This window comes from Pelophylax lessonae (assembly GCF_965119305.1).
Source record: "Pelophylax lessonae genome assembly, chromosome: 8".
Classification (NCBI taxonomy): domain Eukaryota; kingdom Metazoa; phylum Chordata; class Amphibia; order Anura; family Ranidae; genus Pelophylax; species Pelophylax lessonae.
This window is the reverse complement of record NC_138775.1, coordinates 149,477,685-149,497,812: the sequence shown is the minus strand read 5'-3', so window position 1 is coordinate 149,497,812 and position 20,128 is coordinate 149,477,685. Positions and strand designations below refer to the sequence as shown.

General features: G+C 37.5%; 1 protein-coding gene across 1 annotated transcript in view; it reads left to right on the top strand.

Annotated features, from left to right (window-relative positions):
- HMCN1 (hemicentin 1) overlaps positions 1 to 20,128 on the top strand; it is a 452,754-nt gene that overhangs the window by 321,593 nt on the left and 111,033 nt on the right. Inside the window, exons 72-85 of the mRNA XM_082265585.1 lie at positions 2,139 to 2,280; positions 2,364 to 2,508; positions 4,670 to 4,797; positions 5,230 to 5,386; positions 8,262 to 8,383; positions 12,521 to 12,685; positions 13,209 to 13,316; positions 13,820 to 13,954; positions 14,054 to 14,188; positions 14,808 to 15,077; positions 15,608 to 15,798; positions 17,526 to 17,739; positions 19,310 to 19,444; positions 19,554 to 19,744. Of these exons, the coding sequence (XP_082121711.1) occupies positions 2,139 to 2,280; positions 2,364 to 2,508; positions 4,670 to 4,797; positions 5,230 to 5,386; positions 8,262 to 8,383; positions 12,521 to 12,685; positions 13,209 to 13,316; positions 13,820 to 13,954; positions 14,054 to 14,188; positions 14,808 to 15,077; positions 15,608 to 15,798; positions 17,526 to 17,739; positions 19,310 to 19,444; positions 19,554 to 19,744 (2,238 nt within the window). The remainder of the gene's footprint in view (positions 1 to 2,138; positions 2,281 to 2,363; positions 2,509 to 4,669; positions 4,798 to 5,229; positions 5,387 to 8,261; positions 8,384 to 12,520; positions 12,686 to 13,208; positions 13,317 to 13,819; positions 13,955 to 14,053; positions 14,189 to 14,807; positions 15,078 to 15,607; positions 15,799 to 17,525; positions 17,740 to 19,309; positions 19,445 to 19,553; positions 19,745 to 20,128) is intronic.

Genomic DNA, 20,128 nt, shown 5'->3' with positions numbered 1-20,128 from the left:
GGGTCACGTCATATGACGTCCGCCCAGGATAATAGCCGCACCGTCCCGCCGTCATATGACGGCGGGCGGGCGGTAAGTGGTTAAACAGTGAATTAAATAGCTTGGATAACTGGGAACAGAACAGCTGAAAGAAAATCATATGGCTTTTATATAAATATCTATCTAATTTATAAAAAAAAGGAATGAAACAAATACCATATCTGTTGTTTTTGTGCAATCAAAGCAAGGATTTTCACTGGCAATATTATCCACACGTCGTGTGATATATCAAGTCAACGTATTCAATTTGACTTTGGATTAAATATTACAAAAATACTATTCAAAGATTCAGTCCCATACCCCAATCTTTTGGCTCCCAATAGGGAGACAAAGGAGATGGGAAGAGGTGTGGTGAAACAGAACTAAACCCAGTGCTGAAAGTGTTTGTTATCCAATACTGCAAGGTTACAATCGTAACTTTTTCATATGGCATACAGGGGTTGATTTACTAAAACTGGAGATCTGGTGCAGCTCTGCATAGAAACCAATCAGCGTCCAGGTTTTTTTTGTTTCCGTCAAAGCTTAATTGTATAAGCTGAAGTTAGAATCAGATTGGCTACCATAAACAGCTGAACCAGATTTTGTACTCTCCAGTAAATCAACCTTAGTGTTTGCTTTCTACTTACATTTCTTTTTCCTACCTTCTGGTTGCAATTATACATTTCGGTGCGGTTTTTGGCACACTTTTTTGTGCAGTGTGTGGGCTTACCACAGCCCCCAGTTCTCATTGCAATTACAACAGCTCATGATCCCAAAAGAGATCCAGAGATGTCGCCAACATCAGCTAAATTAGAAAAGGTGAAGAGGTGAGTCCAGAGCATTATGAGGCAAATAATGAGTAGATTTACAGTTCCTTTCTTATGCAAATTAGAGGGTTTAGTTCCACTTTAAATTAAACTTTTACAATTAAAATTTGCATACTTCACATTCCAATATATTCCTATATCTGTGAATCTACTAAGCATTTTAGTATATGCTTGGTTTGAATTGCCTAGCTTTGTGATAGATGTATTTTAAAAACAATCGTCATTCATGGACCCTGCTTTCTTTTGTAATACATGACAGCATGTCTGTCTCTATTCTAAATGTATATTTGTGTTCTGAAGGCAAAAAGCTATATAGGTGTTTTATTTTAGGATGTCCAAAAATACTTTAATTTGACTGAAAATGTGGCCCAAATTTTCTCTGAATGGATGAGTTACTAAGCATCCATTAAGATCTTTAGGTCTCATTCACACAGATGCTGAGGTTCGCACACTGTGAATTGGTTGTTTGCTAATGCTTCTGAAGCTGCCATGTGTTGCATGCCGGCAGCCTATGCAAGTCTATCAGGACACAACATCTGTTTGGACACAGCTGATTGTCCTAATGTGACAGGCACGTGGGAGTAGGTGAACAGCCCAAAACTTAGACTTTATGCTTTCGAGGCTATGCACCTGCACCCCTATCATATGAAGACAACTGACTGTGTTGCTGCCTCCCCAAATACTTACACAGGCTGCCACCGCACATCACCTGGCAGCTCCAACAGCGTAAAAAAATGGCAAGTTTACAGTCTATGGGCCTCAATGCCAGCAAGAGGCCTTAGTACTTACAGAAAACAATATCTGACCCCAGTGAGACTGGTTAAAATAAAATAAATATATGAATAGACTACATATAGACATTCTGTTTTCCATCCCTGATACAGAAAGCAGATGCATGAAAAAAATCTACAGTTCTCAGTGCATTCTAATACCACCATAAAACTTTCTTTTGGCTTTTCTTTTATATAAAAACATAACTGGGGCAAGATAAGTAACATAATGACCCCCATGAACAAGCTCCTATTTATTATAATTGGATACTTTGTCACAAAGAATCTGAAAGTCATATAACATGCTATCAAACATGATCCTTAATAAAGCAATATACAGATAGTGTTCAGTATTAATTTCACAAATGTAGCAGTTACTCACAATCTACATTGTGTTTTTGAAATTCATACATAATTTTTCTTGGTTTGGATATGTGTTTTTGACTTGTTTACTTATCTACTTCATAAATTACTTTATTTAAATTGTTAAATATATTTGTGTATACTTCTCCACTTTTTTTAGCCCAGTGTTGGAATACGCATTGAATCTGATGGACGATTTGTACATATCAATAGTGCAGAGGTGGAAGATGCTGGACACTATATCTGTATTGCTAGAAACATTGCTGGAAAAACTACCAGGGAGTTTATCCTTAATATATATGGTAATACTTAATCTTGAGTATAGTATCCAATTTTTGTTTCAGTTTCTGGAACTCCGCAATAATACACTGCTTTTGGTTCCCAGTTCCTCCAACAATAAAAGATGGACCAAACTTAGTTACAAGTTTTGTCAACAATCCTGTCAATTTGGAGTGCAAGACTGCTGGAGTCCCACTGCCCCGCATATCTTGGAGAAAAAATGGAGCTATTCTCCATGAGAACAATGAGAGGTCAGATAAATATTATTTATTTTTATTTTTTTTATGTTAGAAAGCCAAAGAAATGTTAAAATCAAAATATTTAATTATGATAGTAAACATGAAAAAAGAAAACTAAATAAAATGATGACTTTTGTGTGATATCTGTGATATAAAATGAAGGTCCAAATGTATACAGTGTGTATGTGCACTTAGGTTTCATATGGTTGTAGTTCATCCTGTGTATGATTTCTATTGCATATTTACAGCTTGTATAGGTACATTCAGTAAGTATGCACATCTAATACCTGAGCAATTGCTGTGGAAGCTGGCAATCATTGTAGTAGTCTTCGTTACTACAGCTATGCCAACAATATTCTGGGTTCTGCTCTGAGCGGCTTCACTTCCCTATAGTAAGCACAAGAAATCGCTTGCTCAGCACGGCCACCATTCTTGTAACACCTTACATATATATTTTTTTTAAATCAGAAACAAAGTTTATTTGAAAGAAAAAGTAACATACATCGTACAGTTTATGCATTTCCCGAAAAGTCCCATCCCAAGGCAACTACAATGCAGCATCACATTATACAGATAAACACCGTCCCGCACTAAATAAATATTTAGGAAAGCATATTGAGCACATTCTCCTTAGTCCCGCCCACCATCCCAGAAGGGTCGAAATAAGAGTGCCAGGAAAATTGTTGTAACAACCTGTCTAGGACCAAATCAGCAGGAGCCAGACCCGGAACCGCCAGCCACCCTCCCCAAATCCTATCATATCTATGTGGGACTCCCCTGTGCTGGTAAATCAGACATTCACATCTCAGAGAGGCTCCCATATTCTGCACCCACATCTCCAGTGTCGGAGGTAGCTGAGAAGTCCAATGTTGTCAAACGAGTTTCCGAGCCTGGAATAATGTCCTAGTCACTGCTACCCTGATATTAACATCTTGAGTGTATTCCTCCAACATGCAACACCTTATATTTTTTAATGATGACACAATCTCCACCTCTATGATCACAATGTTTTACCTACCACCAGTATCATGTCCACTATCTCTGACCATCTCCTGTGTATATTAGCACTCTGTTAAAGTTTCATGTCAATTTTTTACCATTGTTTGGAACATAAAATATTAAAAGTATTAGGTAGGTCAGGTATCTGATAAATCTGAATAAAAGTTGATGCTGGATTGCAAGTTGCCATAAGTCCAGGCAGAGGCTGTCTGTGTTTTAGGCAGTGCAATGTGACAGAATATTATCATCTTGGTATGAGGATAAAAGAGACCAGATACTGTATGTTTTCTTATGAGGATGAATGGCAGGCTGTAATTGCCCGGTACATATCCCTGCTAGGCTAAACAATTGGAAGATGGCACTGCTGTTGTAGGCAATAGGGAAAAATACAACGAGAATGAAGGGGAGGTTATTATCTATATTGACAGGCCTGTCATCCATGACACAATAAATGTTCTAGGGTTAGAAAACCCACGAGTCTGCACCAGTTGAAATACTACAAATACTGGTTATATTATGATATGTTATGTTATGATTCTCCAACAGCTTCAATGTTGTTGCATGGCGTTTCACTTTTCAGAAACTCTATAGGCAGGTTTCTAAATTAATTTGAAAATGAACCCCATATGCCTATTTATCTTGTCAGTTCCTCCTTCAAGAAAAAGTAATTTGAAAGATTTCAGATGGACTTGTGTCTTTTTTCAACCTGACTAACTATGTAACTATGAATTTGTTGTCCAGCAGTGTGCTGGATGATTCCCACTGTTGCCATGACACCCTCTTGAAAAGTGGTGTACAATGCAGCCCTGCATATCTTTTACCATGAACTGAATGTTTATGTTGTTTTTAAGCATTTTGTCTTTCACATGTGTGGGATTTTGCTGAAAAGTTCACGTTTACCTCCCAAGTTTTCTCTAGATGAGAGACAATTGCGGTAATATTATTAGTTAGTATGAATGAGTGAATATGCTGTGTTTGTGAATGAACCCTATTGTGTAGAGTGAGAAGATCTCCTTGGTGCACAACCTTTCTATAGGAACTATCATTTTCACTCTAAGTCATCCTTTACTGAGAATGGAAATGACATAATTTGTTTATTGTATGTCACTAAGGAGTAATATTTAAATGTGCTTTACATTTTCCTGAAATACATGGTTATCTGATTGTATTTCAGGTATACAGTCATGGAATCTGGCACACTTTATTTTCTATCTTCCAATGTTACGGACTCTGGAGTGTACACCTGCCTTGCAGCTAATGCAGCCGGATCTACCCAGAAGCAGACCGAACTTTTGGTTTATGGTATGTATGATATGGGATTGTAAGGAATTGTTTTAATTCAGAGTTAAACTTATACTGAACAAAAAACAAAACTAAAAGCTATTCTGACACAAATTCCTGTATATACGAGTACAAAGAATATTCATTATTAGATGAAAACACCTTCTATAGGAACTAACTGGGACTGAGACAGAACTAAAACCCAGAATGGGAAATGTAATTTAAATGAAGTACTACACAATAGTATCAAATACCAATCTCAATTTATATTTATGTCCATAAAGTGTTGGAAAGAAAATCCATAATAGCAACCTTACATTCAAAAGCCCGTCAGAAATACAGAACAATCTTCAAAGTTAGTGTTTACCTCCCTGGTGATAGCCAGGATTTTCAATATTTACTATCAACAGTTTAATTAACATTTATATATGTTGTTGTGCAAATGTTTTATAGATCCTCCACTGATATACCCTGGCTCAACAAATATTACCACAATAGTGAATAATCAAATAACACTAAACTGTGAAGTAACAGGTACTCCTAAACCAAGAGTGGAATGGAAGAAAAATGGACTGTTAATAAACACAGATATGAATCAGAACATGTACAGGTATGATGCAGAGTGAGAAGATCATATCGTAATATAGACATGTGGAGAGCACATATTGCCATACCAAAATATTACCCTTTTCCTGGTTCCATCTGTCGTGGTACATTTTTAAGTCTTCATCCAAAATCTAGTATTAGACACAGGGCACCAGGGTCTAATAAAATAACACTTTTTTAAGTTATGCTATCTATTGGATAAACAATGTTATGTACTGAATACACAAAGTTATTCAACACCAACCCAAGTATAGAAACATTAAACTATTGTTCTTCCTGCTGCAGTTATTCAAAAATTTCAATATCAGATTTTCATATAACTGTGGGAAATTTTAACACAATCTTATTTGTAGAAACACTGGTAGGCTATTGGGAATTTAGGCCCACGAGGCGAATGCCAGTCCGATGTATGCCAGTTAAAAAAAAAAAAAACAGTCAATATTCATCTGTGTATGGCACCCTGTCCTAAGGAAGCCGGCCGAGCATGCTGGAAAATCAGCAGCCGACTGGCTCCCAATCAGCACTCTCCCGATCAGCGCTAATGGCGGAGAGATCTGATCAGAGTGTTCTGAAGGGGGGCCGTCGGGGAGATTGCTGTACTAACGTTGGACCGCTGGGGTAAAGGGAAAAAAAATGAATAGTGTGTACCAGGCTTAACTCTTTATAACAGGTAATTCAACAGAATGTTGCATTTATATTTGGACTTTTGACAAGGTCAGTTCATATCCTGATTTTTATTATTTTCATTCATCCTGATGTGAACATGTTTTTGGCTCTTGAATCTAATATATGACTGAATACTTTAGCTTTACTTCACAGATGGATGATTGAATATTTTCTTATACTTGGTAGAATTGATGGCTCCTTCAGTGCTAGTGCATTGTCCGAGGCACCAAAAAATGTCTTAATTCTATTTTAGTATGACGTTGTCCCTGTGTAATGTTGTGTTTAATATATGCTATACATAACAGGATGTAATTTATCTTAAATGTTTCATTTTTGTCTTATATATCAATGAAATATATACATAAAAAGTACAGCAAAACTGCAGGAAAGGGTACTGGGGGGCAATTTAATGTGAATTTATTTTATTTTGAATAGTATCAGTGTGTTTGGTGTGTTTTACATTTGAATTTGCCGCCGGTTCCACCCCCCTGCGAACGTCACGTCGCAGGAGACGGAAGGCGGGGAACGGAGAGGATTGGGAGGAAGATCCACCGCCACATACCGCTCGCATACATCGCTGGATCCCGGTGACAAGGTAAGTAACCTCTTTTACAGGATCCAGCGATGCTTCTGGCGGTACCCCGAGTGTGGTTACCGCTTTTGGATCTGAAATGTAACCCCGAGCCACGCTCGGGAATACCGCTAAGAAGGTTAAGGAGTCTTCATGGGCATTTTTTTTTTCTTTCATCTGGAGGAAGAGAGGAGGGCTTTTTCAGTTAAGCACACCTACATGCCTGCATGCTTGAGCTAAGGGTAGATGGATTCCATGAAGTAAATGCTACATAAATTATCCACCCTTACTCAAGATGGGCATGGATAGAAATGCTAGGGGGGTTCAGAGTTATTTCTCAACAAAATAAAACATGCAGAAATGAATGGATGGGTGAGTTTGCTTTGAATATTAAAAATGAATTAATTTGCGTTCTCAGTTTGCGTTGCTAAGACACAGTTAAGTTTCTCTCTAGGGATTAGGGGGTTGTGTTGGTGCTTTCTAACTAGCTTCTTAGTGATGAGAGTAGAGCATTTATGTTCTTGGTTAACAGCAGTGGTCTAAGTCTTGCTGGTCTCAGAGGAAAACCATTTTTGCTTAGAGTTTTGATTTTGGAGCCATGAACACTGACCGAAGCCGAAACAAGAGAAACCAACAGTTCTTGACATACTTTTGTGACTATTTTTGTGTTTTTTTTATCTTTTTTAAATGAGGAGGGGTACTATGTACTACTACTTATACGCATGGGGGGTGGGATCTGGCAGATTCCTGATAAGTCACCCCCTGCACCCTCACAAACACTGGGCCAGGGTTGTGGGGAAGAGGCCTTTGTCCTGATGGGGACAAGGTGCTTTGGGCGGCAGACACCCCCTGCCAAAAAGCACCCATCATGTTAAAGGGGGGGGGATGCCAATCACAGCACAATGTCCTGTCAGAGCCATGATTGGCCAAAGGCAGGGTGCCTTTAGCCAATCATGGCTCAGGGGCTAAGTCCACGCCCCACACCATATAAGGCTGCTTACACGGCAGCCATGTGTAGTGTGTTAGGGGAGATAAGGAGTAGAGATTAGGTGATATAGTTAAAGGATTGTGCTTTCATATTTAATGCAGTCAGTGCAGTATAGTGTAGGGCTGATTCTTGTGTAACAGTGTAGTGGAGTCAGTATACTATAGTGCTGTGCTCATTCATCTTGTGTAACACAATGTACTGCAGTGCAATTTATTGTAGGGCTGATTCTGAGGGGGGGGTGCTCATTTATCCCCCTTTTCTGGCCTGTCAGGCTGCATGCTTGGATAAGGGTCTGGAATGGACTTTGGTGGGACCCCACGCCATTTATTTTTAAAATTGCGATGTGGGGTTCCCCTTAAAATCCATACCAGACCAAGAAGTCCTGTTTTTTTTCAGCAATTTTATCTTTGACATCCTTTTGTTTACATTTCAGCTGTCAATGGGTTTCCCTGCTGACAATTGATGAGTCATCAGTTGTTAAGGACGCAGCGGACAGCTTCCTGGCCCACTCCTTAACAACCAGCTATTCTTCACACAGAATTCAAATTGATCGATTCTTTTACTATTTGTTATTTTTACTATTGGGTTTACAGTATGCTATTTTAAAATTGTATTATACTAGAAGCTAACAATTGTGTTCTCCTATTTTTCTAGATTTCTTTCTTCAGGATCTCTCATAATAATTTCTACAGCTGTAGAAGACACAGGAATGTATGTGTGTTCTGCATCAAATGATGCCGGTCATGATGATATTTCAATTTATCTTTCAGTACTTGGTAAGGCCAAATGTAAAAATTTGCTAAATTTTGTTTATTATACTGTATGTGCTATATAACATTCATAGTTATGCGTACAGGGTGCTATCAGCTGTGCCTAGGCACACCCTAATCAGCCCATTTGAATTACCATTATTGTGCAGAGTGCCACAAGGAAGGATATATGTTCAGTATACTGAACGTGTCACCATTTTTCTAGGTAAATATATTTCTAAATGTACTATTGACATGAAATTTTCACCACATGTCAGAAGTTTAGAAATCCTTCTGTAACCAATGCCATCAGTATGTTTTGCAACAATAAAGTTGTGAAGTTCTAGAGAGAACTCTTTGCTTTTACCCATTATTAGATGTTTTTTGTGTGACACCTTGGTATTAAGACACCTTTTTGTAGGCCATCAGTTGAGACTGAACCGGCTGATATTATTATTTTTCACATATTTTTATTTAGAAAGTCAGAAACAGTGGAAAAAACATTGGCATACAGTTCAAATAACATCAAAAGTAAAGTGCATATACACCAAACCTGGAAAAATGTTAATACAGTGGATTTCAACGCAGAAAGAAAAGCATCATGATCCCTAGGTAAAATAGGAAGTTAATAAACATTGTACTGCCGAAGGTGCATTTAACGCCTGAAGGCACGTGGGTATCCATATATGGAGCAACAGGGCTGTAAAACAATTCCGAATGTCCCTGCCAGATGTTATAGTAGGACAAAGGGAGGTGAGAAAAGAAGAAAAGAGGCCATAGAGAGTCAATAAAAGGGAGGAGGAGAAAAAAAAAGGGGGAGGGAGGAGTGGGTATAACGGATGGGGAAGGTCAAGGTGAAGTAAGAGGTATGGACGTGGCCAAGTGTCAACAAGTGGAGTATTGCGATTCTACGAACACATCAGGGATTTCTCCCTGTCAGAGAGGATAAACACATTCCAGAAACCCCAGACCTTCTCATAGCGCTCACGCCTATGTTGAGCTGTGAGGGTTAGGTCCTCCATTTTGTTGATCTCTTCCAGTTTGCACATGCAATCACCAATAGTGGGTGAACGGGAGGTCTTCCAATACAGTGGAATACCCGACTTAGCCACACATAAAACGTGAGGAAGGATCGACTTTTTATAACTTGGGATTGGGATGTCCGATATTTGAAGTAGGAAGAAGGCCGGGGTGTCCAGGATGGTATGATCGGTAAGCTCTCCTATAAGGTCTTTGACAGCCCTCCAAAAACCAACTATCCTAGAACACGACCAAAAAACATGCAGCCACGTAACCTTTTCCTCCCGGCATCGCCAGCATGTCCCCGAGACATACGGGTAGAACTTGTGTAAGAGGGAGGGCACTCTGTACCATCTGGTGAGCACTTCTACGTGCATGTAGGAGTCTTGACTGCAAGCGTACAGACATTTAACCGTTGAACAGACATAAGTGTACACTCAAGATCGGCTCCCATTTGCGTAGGCACGATAAGGTGAAGCCCTCTGTGGGCGTAACGAGTAGGCTATACTTCTTCGAGAGTGGGCTAGGTAGACCACCCTCACCAAAACAATAGTCTTCTAAGGGCATGAGTTCACGAGCATACAGTTTAGGGGAGGGTAACAAATGCAGGAAATGATGAAGCTGGGCCACTCTCCAGAACCACAGACCAAAAGGACCATCCAGCTGATATTATTTTGCACTCACAAGGGGCAAGATTGCTTTCTTTTTACTGATAGATTTCAGCTGGTGTCTTGGCTTTCCATGTCTTTTAGCTCCTCCCTTTCTTCAGGTGTTCAATACTTTTTCCCTGTGTCATTCCATTTTATTACACATAACTTAATTTCTGAACTTATTTGTTTTGACTTCTTTGTATGTATGGATTTTCTGGGTTGTTACCGACATGTGGTGAAAATTGCATGTCAATAGCACCTTTAGAAATATATTTACCTAGAAACGTTATGTGTTCAATACTTATTTTAGCCTCTGTATATAAATATACACACACACACACACACATGCATGTGTGTTTGAGCTTTGGTGTGCACATCCTAATGCAATAGGCTCAACACACCTATGATAACATTATTCACATAGCAAACTGCATCTTTCATTAAAATGCATCAGTTGTGATACGGTCTGGTCTTGTCTTGCTGAAAAAGTTCTTGTTGATCTGGCAACTCCTGCTGACCTTGTGTCTTGGAATCTGCATTATCAATGCAGTATTATTGGGCCAGACATAATGATGTGAATTTATCAAATACAACAGGAACATCATTCCTTTTAGAATTGGTAAATTAATGGGATCACACACAGCATTCATACTCTATCAATCCCCAGACATGCATAATGACTACAAACAAATACTTTATTGGCAAAATATTTGGCCACAGCCTTTATTATTGGTTTCAAAGTAACATATTGTTAAAACTTATTAACTTCATACTAACAACGATATCACGTAAACTTTTACTTTCAATAACATAAATTCCAACTCAGCTATTACAGCTCAAGCTGAATTACCACATAACTTTATTAATTTCACTGCACCCCTTTCCAACGAAAGGTGACCCACCACATTATAAAGGCCACGACAAAGGGGAGGGGGAGGGTGGGTGAGCTCCTCAGCGTGTTCTTTCCACGGTGACTGGCAAAAATTCCAGTCAGAGAGCCCCTTTTATTAACACTCAAGGGGCTTCTAGAAAATTCTACCTGCTTCTAAAGCTTCCTACCTATCAGGTAACAGACTCCCCTTAACCACGCCCTTACCTGTAGGGGATACTTGAAACCCTGAGCTGTGGTGATCCCATGAGGGAAAAGGGGGGCCTTGAAACTCCTGTCCCCTTTTCCTTACATTCTTGTAGTTGATAAAATGATTATTTAGCTATAGTTACTTCACCTGTTGCTCTGCAGTTGACTTTGTGTTGTCTTACTTTGGCAAGATACAGCATGTCTAAATAACATTACAAAATCAGAGGTAATGGGAGACATTTATTTAAACCACTTGCCGACCAGCTGCCGTAGTTATACTGAGGCAGGTTTCTGCGAATCAGCGTACCTGTAAGGCAGTTCGCGGGAGCAACCCTGTGGGTGCATGCGCACTGCTGAAGGCGCGCACCCGTGCCCACTCGCTAGTGGGGCCGGCAGCTGCAATTGCCACCGGCCACCCGCAATCGCTCCCAGTGAAGAGAGAATGGTGGTCTGCTGTTGTAAATACAGCAGACTGTTGATCTCTCTGCTATCAACACATAGCCCCTGTGTTCTTGCTATTTAGGGACACAGATCTCTGTGTTTATATTACAAGCCCACCCCCCCACAGTTAGAAAACACCCCCTAGGCTCACACTTAACACCCCTGGGTTACCCCTTCCCTGCCAGTGTCATTAATACAGTGTCAATGCTTATTTTTAGCACTGATTACTGTAGTTATGTCACTGGTCCCCCCAAAAGTGTCAAAAATGTCAGTTAGGTGTCCGATCTGTCCACCGCAATGTCGCAGTAGAAATCGCTGATCACCGCCATTACTAGTAAAGAAAAAATAAATAAATAAAAATTACATAAATATTTCCCCTAGTTTGTAGACGGGATAACTTTTGTGCAAACCAATCAAAATATGCTAATTGGGATTTTTTTTTTCAAAAATATGTAGCAGGATACAAATTGGCCTAAAATGATGAAAACATTTTATTTATTTATTTTTTGGGAATGTTATATAGGAGAAAGTGAAAAATATTGTTTTGCTTTTTCAGAATTGTCCCTATTTTTTTGTTTATAGCGCAAAAAATAAAAATCACACAGGTGATCAAATAACACCAAATTAAAGCTCTATTTGTGGGAAAAAAGGACATAATTTTTTTTGGGCTATAGCGTCACACGACCGTGAAATTGTCTGTTAAAGTAACTCGGTGCCAAATCACAAAAAATGGCCAGGTCATTAAGGGGAAAAATCTTCTGGTCCAGAAGTGGTTACAGCAGTGTTTATAATTCCCATGGCAGGAAAAAGGTTGCTTTTTTTATTTAATAATTTGGATTAGAGTGTTGTCTGATAGCTATGATAAAATGTTAAAACATTATTTTGTCTTATTTTTGTTTAGCTTAATACTACTTTGGTGATTATATAAATATCCAGATGTAAAACTCATTTATTTGTCTTTGAATTAATCTTTAGTGCCACCATCCATCGCTGATGAAGTAACAAATATATTTATTAATAAATTCTCATCAACCATAATTCCTTGTACTACATATGGTGTTCCACAGCCTGTAGTTCATTGGTTGAAGGATGGAATTCGCCTTCCAGCTGTTGGAGAAAGTTACAAGATATTGAGTTCTGGTAATTTTGTTTTGTGTTTCATAAAAAACAGGTTTTAAAGTAGCCTCCAATTTGCAAATAAGGTCACTACTCTATTATTTACTGTTTCCTATGTGAACTTCGTAATGGGCTTCTTATTTGCATTCTGACAAATAGGTTTGCTGGCTGAGACCTATTCCCACTTTAAGCCTACCACTCTGTCCAGGTTCTTACATTTGGTCCTCTGGGCATATAAATCTGTCCTATTGGCATATTGAAGACATTGTAGTTTAAAAGCATGTGTAGATGTAGATATAGAGAGTATTTAATAACATATTTATTTTTAAAAATTGGCAACAATTATTATGATCATCTTTGGTAAATGACACCCAAATATGTGATGTTCTAAAACTGAAAAGGAAACAAATATGCTCATAGTTTACTAGTTTATGTAATTTGTTTCTGAGTATTTAAGTTACAGCTGAAGTCCAGAATGATCAAGTGTGAAATGAATATTCCAACAATTATTCAGACACTCAATTTAAATTCTGTAATTACATTTTAGGAAGTATTGAAATACCACGTACGGACTTAACCCATACTGGAAGATACACTTGCAATGCAGTAAATGAGGTTGGCTCTGCTGAGATTCATATAAATCTCTATGTTCAAGGTTGGTAAATAAATTATTGATGTTAACCCATAATTCTAACAACATGGAAAATGTACATAGTGAGAATTGTTTATAAAATATTTTGTAGGACAGTATGTAGGTGCTTAGTTTACCCCCAGAGTTGTGTAGGAAAAAGTAGCTGACCTACTGTACTGTTTGATTTTTATATATAAAGAAACTTTGTGAAAAATAAGATTGCATTGGATTTTGGAAGAATCATGGGCTCATTGTATCCAACTTGTAAAATGTATCTTTCAGTTCTGTATTCCTCTCCTTAGATTTACTTAACTGAGGCAGTTGCACACTTTTTTTTTTAATACAAAAACAATGTTAAGCCAGAGGAACACTTGCTTGTAGTGGTTGCAAGATAGCGCTCAGTGCTGTAGATCTTCTGATAATAAGAGACTGATAATATCTTCAGTGTCACCACCCCTGAACACTCACATACTGTGTCTTTGGAAGCACCTAATTTTATCTATTTTCCATTATGTTTCCTGAATTAGAGGTTCCTGTTATACACAGCCATGGTGATTACTTTGAAGCCACAGTAAACAACTCCATCACACTTTCATGTGAAGCACTTGGGACACCGTCACCCACTATCACATGGCAAAAGGAAGGTGTTGGTATCAAAACAGGTGACACGTGCATCTACACCTAAATCGTTTTTAGTTTTATGATTTTTTTTTACTATCGCTGTTTTAATGTTATGTGAATTTTTTTTCTTTTTTTGATAGGAGGTCATTATACTATGTTTTCTAATGGCAACCTTAATATTGCATATGTTACACAAGAAGATGGTGGTACTTATACTTGCATTGCCCAAAATCCAGCTGGAACAGCACTGGGGAAGATAAAACTGAAAGTTCTTGGTAAGTTGCTTATAAAATATTACAGTAGCAGTAGTGAGTATATCTTGTATGAAATAACAAGTATTTATTTCTATAAAATGTTACTTTGCAGCATTTTAAATCATTTCTAGAAGACTGCTGTGGTATATTAGTTCAGATGTTTGCAACATAAAGTTTGAGCCGGTGGCAAGTGCATCACATGACTTTTTCAGTTACAAAGTTATAGCCAGTTGTTAGAACAAATGTTTTCATGCTGAGAATGGAATGTTGACTTATATAGTTATTAAACAGTTTCCGCCTTATATGTTAGGCACTAGAATAATCTATTATTTTTTTTTTTTTTAAAGCCTTCTATTATTAATAGGAAACTAAGTGAGGGGCATGTAGCATACTATACATTGGAATGAGCTCTTTTTTTCAGTTTTCACTATAATGAGGCAGTCAGACTAGGCCATGTTTCTCAATCTTTAAAGGTTCCTTAAGCTTTCCAGTAACAATAAAACAATAATAACTATAATTATTTCTGCACATAGTAATATTTTACTATAATAGATCATAAGATTCTGAATATTACTTTCTGCTATTTACTAGCCCTTTCATATAGTTAAAATGTTTATTTTGTTTTTGTTTGTTTTACTAGAGCCACCTTTAATAAAACCACATAAGAAAGAATACACAGTTGTAGTGGATGAACCGGTCACAATGATCTGTGAGGCCTTTGGCAACCCAATGCCAGAGATTGCTTGGCATAAAAATGGAGTACCTCTTGCTAAATCAGCTGTACAGAGAATAATTGGCACTGGAGCCCTTCAAATAGGATATGCACAGCCTGATGATGCAGGTCTATACACATGTACAGCAGAAAATGCAGTGGGATCTGTGAGCTCCAGTATAAATCTATCGGTTTTAGGTAGGTATGCTTAAATGAGGATAATAATTATTGCCTAAAACCAGAGTGGACCAACATTTTGTGTAGACTGCAATAAGAGCCCTCTGGCAAATACAGGCCCATCAATACATAGTGAACAAGTGTTTGCACTTGAGTAGTAGTTGCCCTTTGGTTAGTGTGTCCATCACTGGTCTAAAAGACTACATTTTAATGAATAATCTGTTGTACAAATAATCTTTCATAACTTTAAAATTGTATGTCCTATTGTAAATCTTTTTAAATTTTACATACATTAAATAAAATTGCAAACTAAGCATCCAGTTCCATCCAGAACATTATGTCAAACTGTTGCTGTGCTTGAATCCAATGAGTATATATGGTAGCATAACAAAAAATGTGGATTTTAACCCCAATAAATACACTAACAGGCTTTGCCTTTGGCCATTTATATTGTCATTCAATAATTTGAATTGTATATTTCTTTGTTCATGTATATTTTCAGATTGTTTATATATTTCTTCCTTGCATTTTTTTTTCTGTCTCATTCTTAGTTCCTCCTCAGATTCTAAAAAAAACGAAAGAGTTATTTGTGATACAAAGTTTTCCAATTACTATTCCTTGTAAGGCATATGGAATTCCTACTCCAGCAATAGCCTGGACAAAGAACAATGTTCCTATAGCAGATAACAGTGAAAGATATGCTGTGACTAAATCTGGGGATTTAAATTTGCATCAAGCAGAGGTAATAGTATTTCCATTTAAAACTTTTTGCAGTTGTAAACAAGTATCACATGCTTTATTAAAACACTATAGGGCAAATTTATTAACATCTATTCTTATTCTATCCTATGTTCACTTCCAATACTGTGACCATAAGCAAGACCAAAAAAGGTCTCTTTATAACATGATTCCCTATGAAGATTTCATATTTTGTCCATTTTTATTCCATCTGTGATCTTTTTGGGAGCTTTTCACTTCACTTCCTGTCCCTGTGACCCCTGGACAAGCAATGAGGGATAAAATAGCAATTTAAATATTATTAAAAGTTCTAACCTTTTCTCATTCTATTTAATTTTTTTTTTCTTGTCCTGACAGGAAGTGAGGTTAAACCTCCCCAGCAGGGGTGGGGCTGATGGGGTGGGAGGTCAGTCAAAGCTGTTGCTTTCACTCTTTGGATTTGGTCCAATATTTCAGCATTTCCTTGTTTATGGTTAATTCCACGGTGACAGAGATCTATAAATAGGAGACCTCTATCTAGCAGTACCATGCCCCCCTAAATCTTCCCTGTTGATGTTTTGAACATATTGTTAAATCTTATATAGTTTTTAACTAATTTATTTTGAAAAACTATAAGTTTAGCAGATGTATAGTTAGGGACCTTTTTGTATTTATTCCTAGGCAGACTATTAAAATACTACAGTTATTGTACTGGGTATCAGATTGATATCAGTCATTTTCAGAATTAGATCTTTCCCCTGAAATCAAAGGGGCTTCAACCTTGGACAAAAAATTGCATATCCTCAAATCCAGACCCGCACTAGATTTTGCACTCTCCAGTTTTAGTAAATCAACCCCATAGCGTCCAAAAAGTGTTATAAAGTGATCACTGTCATTACATCGCAGCAAAGAATTGCAATATTTTGGAATTTAAATACCTGATAGAGAGGTCCTGCGTGGGCCTGAAATGTTGCAATTCTTTGCTGTGATGTGATCACTTTAGTAAACTTTTTATACACTAATTGAAGATCCATGACGATATTGGACATATAACCAGACTCTTAAAATATGATAGCTATAGAGGAATGATGGACAATGTAAAGAATATCCTATATTTGTTGGAAAGCAAAAGACACATTCAGATCCCTTTCCCATATATGAAAATAAAGTGGGGGTACAGTCTTTTAGAGGTGAGGTGAGATAGTAATAACTTTGTGAAAGTGTGTGCCTCAAAGTACCTGTTTACGTACATTAACTCCCAAAAGAGGATCGTTTTGGTTAGACAGGTAGCATTTTGGAAAAAAAACAATAATTGCTCTCCAGGTGTCCAAAGGGGATCCATCATACCTTGAATTTACAACACTCATGGAGGATAAAAAGTCTTTGAGTTTGTATTTGCTAGTTTTGAGGAGGAATGTGAGATGTTTTTCGCAAAGGTCAGAAAGTAATGAGGGAAACCCAGTATAGGAGTCATTTCTGAAATGGCCTGTGTCAAAGGAATAACACAGCCTGTTGTGTGGGGTCTCCAATTACCATCTATAAAAAGAACCTCATCTAGGATAAGGGTCTTATTTAAATGAAAGGAATCCCCAGTTGCTTTGTTTACAAACAGAAGTATGCGGCCAGAAGCAGTCACTTATTTGAAAAAATATTCTGAATCAAATAAAATAATAATGGTACATACCATAGATTGCAAATATGACTCTAAATGCAAAGGTATACTTATAGTACAATCACTTTTTCTTTGTACAGCATCATGATATGGGTAATTATACCTGTACTGCCAGTAATATTGTTGGGAAGGATTCTCACACAGTTAGTATCACTATCCAGTATGGTCCATCCTTTACAGAACTGCCTTCAGATGTATCATTGAATACAGGAGAAAAACTGAGATTAACATGTAAAGTGACAGGAAACCCTCGCCCCCAGATAACATGGACATTTAAGCATAAATCAACACCTGGTAAGTATAACTAACAGGAGCTGTTACATTTTACACAATCTTGCAGGTTGCTTTTGCTCAATGTTCCACAATTATTAAAAATAATTTAATTAAGTGATAGCTTAAAACATAAATCTGTCTTTGCTGAATCTGTGATGACTAACCAGCAGCATGAATTAGGAGGAGCGGTAATTGCATCAAAATTTCAGTTTAATTTATTTGACCTTTTTGATAAATTATTGTAAATCATATGCACAGCAAATGTTAAAATGCCCCAAAAAGTTTCTGTTTTGATTTTGATGTACAAACGTCATGTGATGACATAATATGGAGAAGAATCATGGAGGCTACCATTGCTAACCATGGTAATTGCCTATCTGTGTATGACTTTAGAACATCTGAGCCACTGAGACCCTGTTCACACCTGAGCGTATTTCAGCTCATAAAACGCACATCTCTGAAGTCTCAAAACACCCAACAAGCAAAATCCCATTCATTTCAATAGCCCCTGTTCACATCTGAGCGTTTTGTCACCTGAAGCAAAACGCCTGAAGCTCAAAAAAGTACATGAGCTTCTTTTTTGGCAGATTGCAAGCATTTTTGTTAGATGTCACTGCCTGCCTCCAAACCCCTGCAAAAAAACACCGGAAAAAAGCCTGAAAAAAGCCTAAAAAAAAAAAGGCAGAAAAAACGCCTGGAAAAAAGCCAAAAAAAAAAAAAACCCAAAAAACACCCGAAAACGATACGCATTGAAGTTCACAGTGTGATTTGCTAGATTGGAGCAGGAATCGCGTTTGCTATATTTCCATACATCCCTACACTCATGCAAGAGTTCACTATTTATCCCTGATTTATCCCTGATGCTGTTTAGGCCCTCTGTTTCTTTTTTTCTCTTTTTATTTAGTTTTGTCTCCTTTATTCACTGCAAGTAAAGTTTCATTTCATTTCCAAAAAGTTTTTTTGTTCACACTTGTACAAGAAGGTTTTTAGGAGTACAGTCTTTGCAATATATCATGATTCATGTAAATCTTATTACATAATAAGTTTCCTTTCTTAGACGTTGCCATCATAGTCTGGATTCAATTACTTTAAGGGCCCTTTCACAAGGGCTTTTACAATCAGGTCAGTTTTTCAGGTGGAGCTGATTGCAAATTCCATGCAGCTCAATAGACAGAGGGATGAAAAGGGACTTGTGTCCGTTCACACCGGCCTACCTCCAAGTACTTCTAAGTCTGGAAAAAAAAAACAGAAGAAGACTACATCCTTTTCTGTTTTTCTAGACCTAAATGTGATGGATCAGAAGTAGCCTAATGTAAATGGACAGCAGAGTCCATTTACACCCAGTCGCCCATAGAGCTGTAATGTCTGCCAGACACAAATCGAATAGGCATAAACGTAAAAAAATTGACTTCCATTAGTCTTCGCTCACAAATCCACTGCTGATTCATGCAGGCAGCACTCTGTGTGTAAGAGCCCTAAAGGTAATGGCCTAACTGCCTCTATGTTTCAAAACTGTATAGTGTGTAGGCTCAAAAGCAAAGAGATATTGTATAGTATGTGATGATGTATTCTACTATTCTTTATCCCACAGGGCAGATTGGGCAATCTAAATATCTGAATGATCTTATAATTGAGAGGGTTTCAAAAGAGGATGGTGGCACCTATACTTGCATAGCAGAAAATATAGTTGCATCAATCAATACTACAGTGAACGTTTTTGTAAAAGGTAGATATTGAGTAAAATAAAGCACTCAAACATTTGATAAATATTCACATAACATACATGTTTTTTTACATTTACTAACCAAGTATTGTTTTTTTTTTTTCCCCATCAGAGCCTCCTGTTCTTGTCGGGTTCCACCACACCAATCAGACTGCAGCACTAGGAGGCAGCATTATCTTAAATTGTATAGTACAAGGGAATCCTATTCCTAGAATTCAGTGGAGTAAGAAAGAAAATGAAATCCTTTTTAATAGGCGATTTAAACAGTTCAATAATGGCTCTCTTGCAATTTACAACACAACAGTAAGTCAGCTTGCAGCTAATCTACCCACAACTTCATAGCTATTCTTCTACAAGAATATAATTTATTAGAAGACACAGCATAACCCATGGTGTATATTTCCTGTCTATAGGTAGTTAGAGCCTATAAGGTGTACTGCAACACTAGGCACCAGATCTTCAGTCTTTAAGATAATAGTAGATCTTGTAGGTTTTTAATATTTCTTCAAATTATTTAATTTTACTTTTATATATGTTGCTTTTTTTTACCTTTATTTTTCAGTCTACGTGAAAGGTTTCTAGGGTTGAAAAATATTCTTGCTTTTTACAATCCACTTTCACTTGACATAAAATGTATTAAGCTTTTTTGTTGGCTGATGCTAAGGTCACAAACCTGGTAGCTTAACC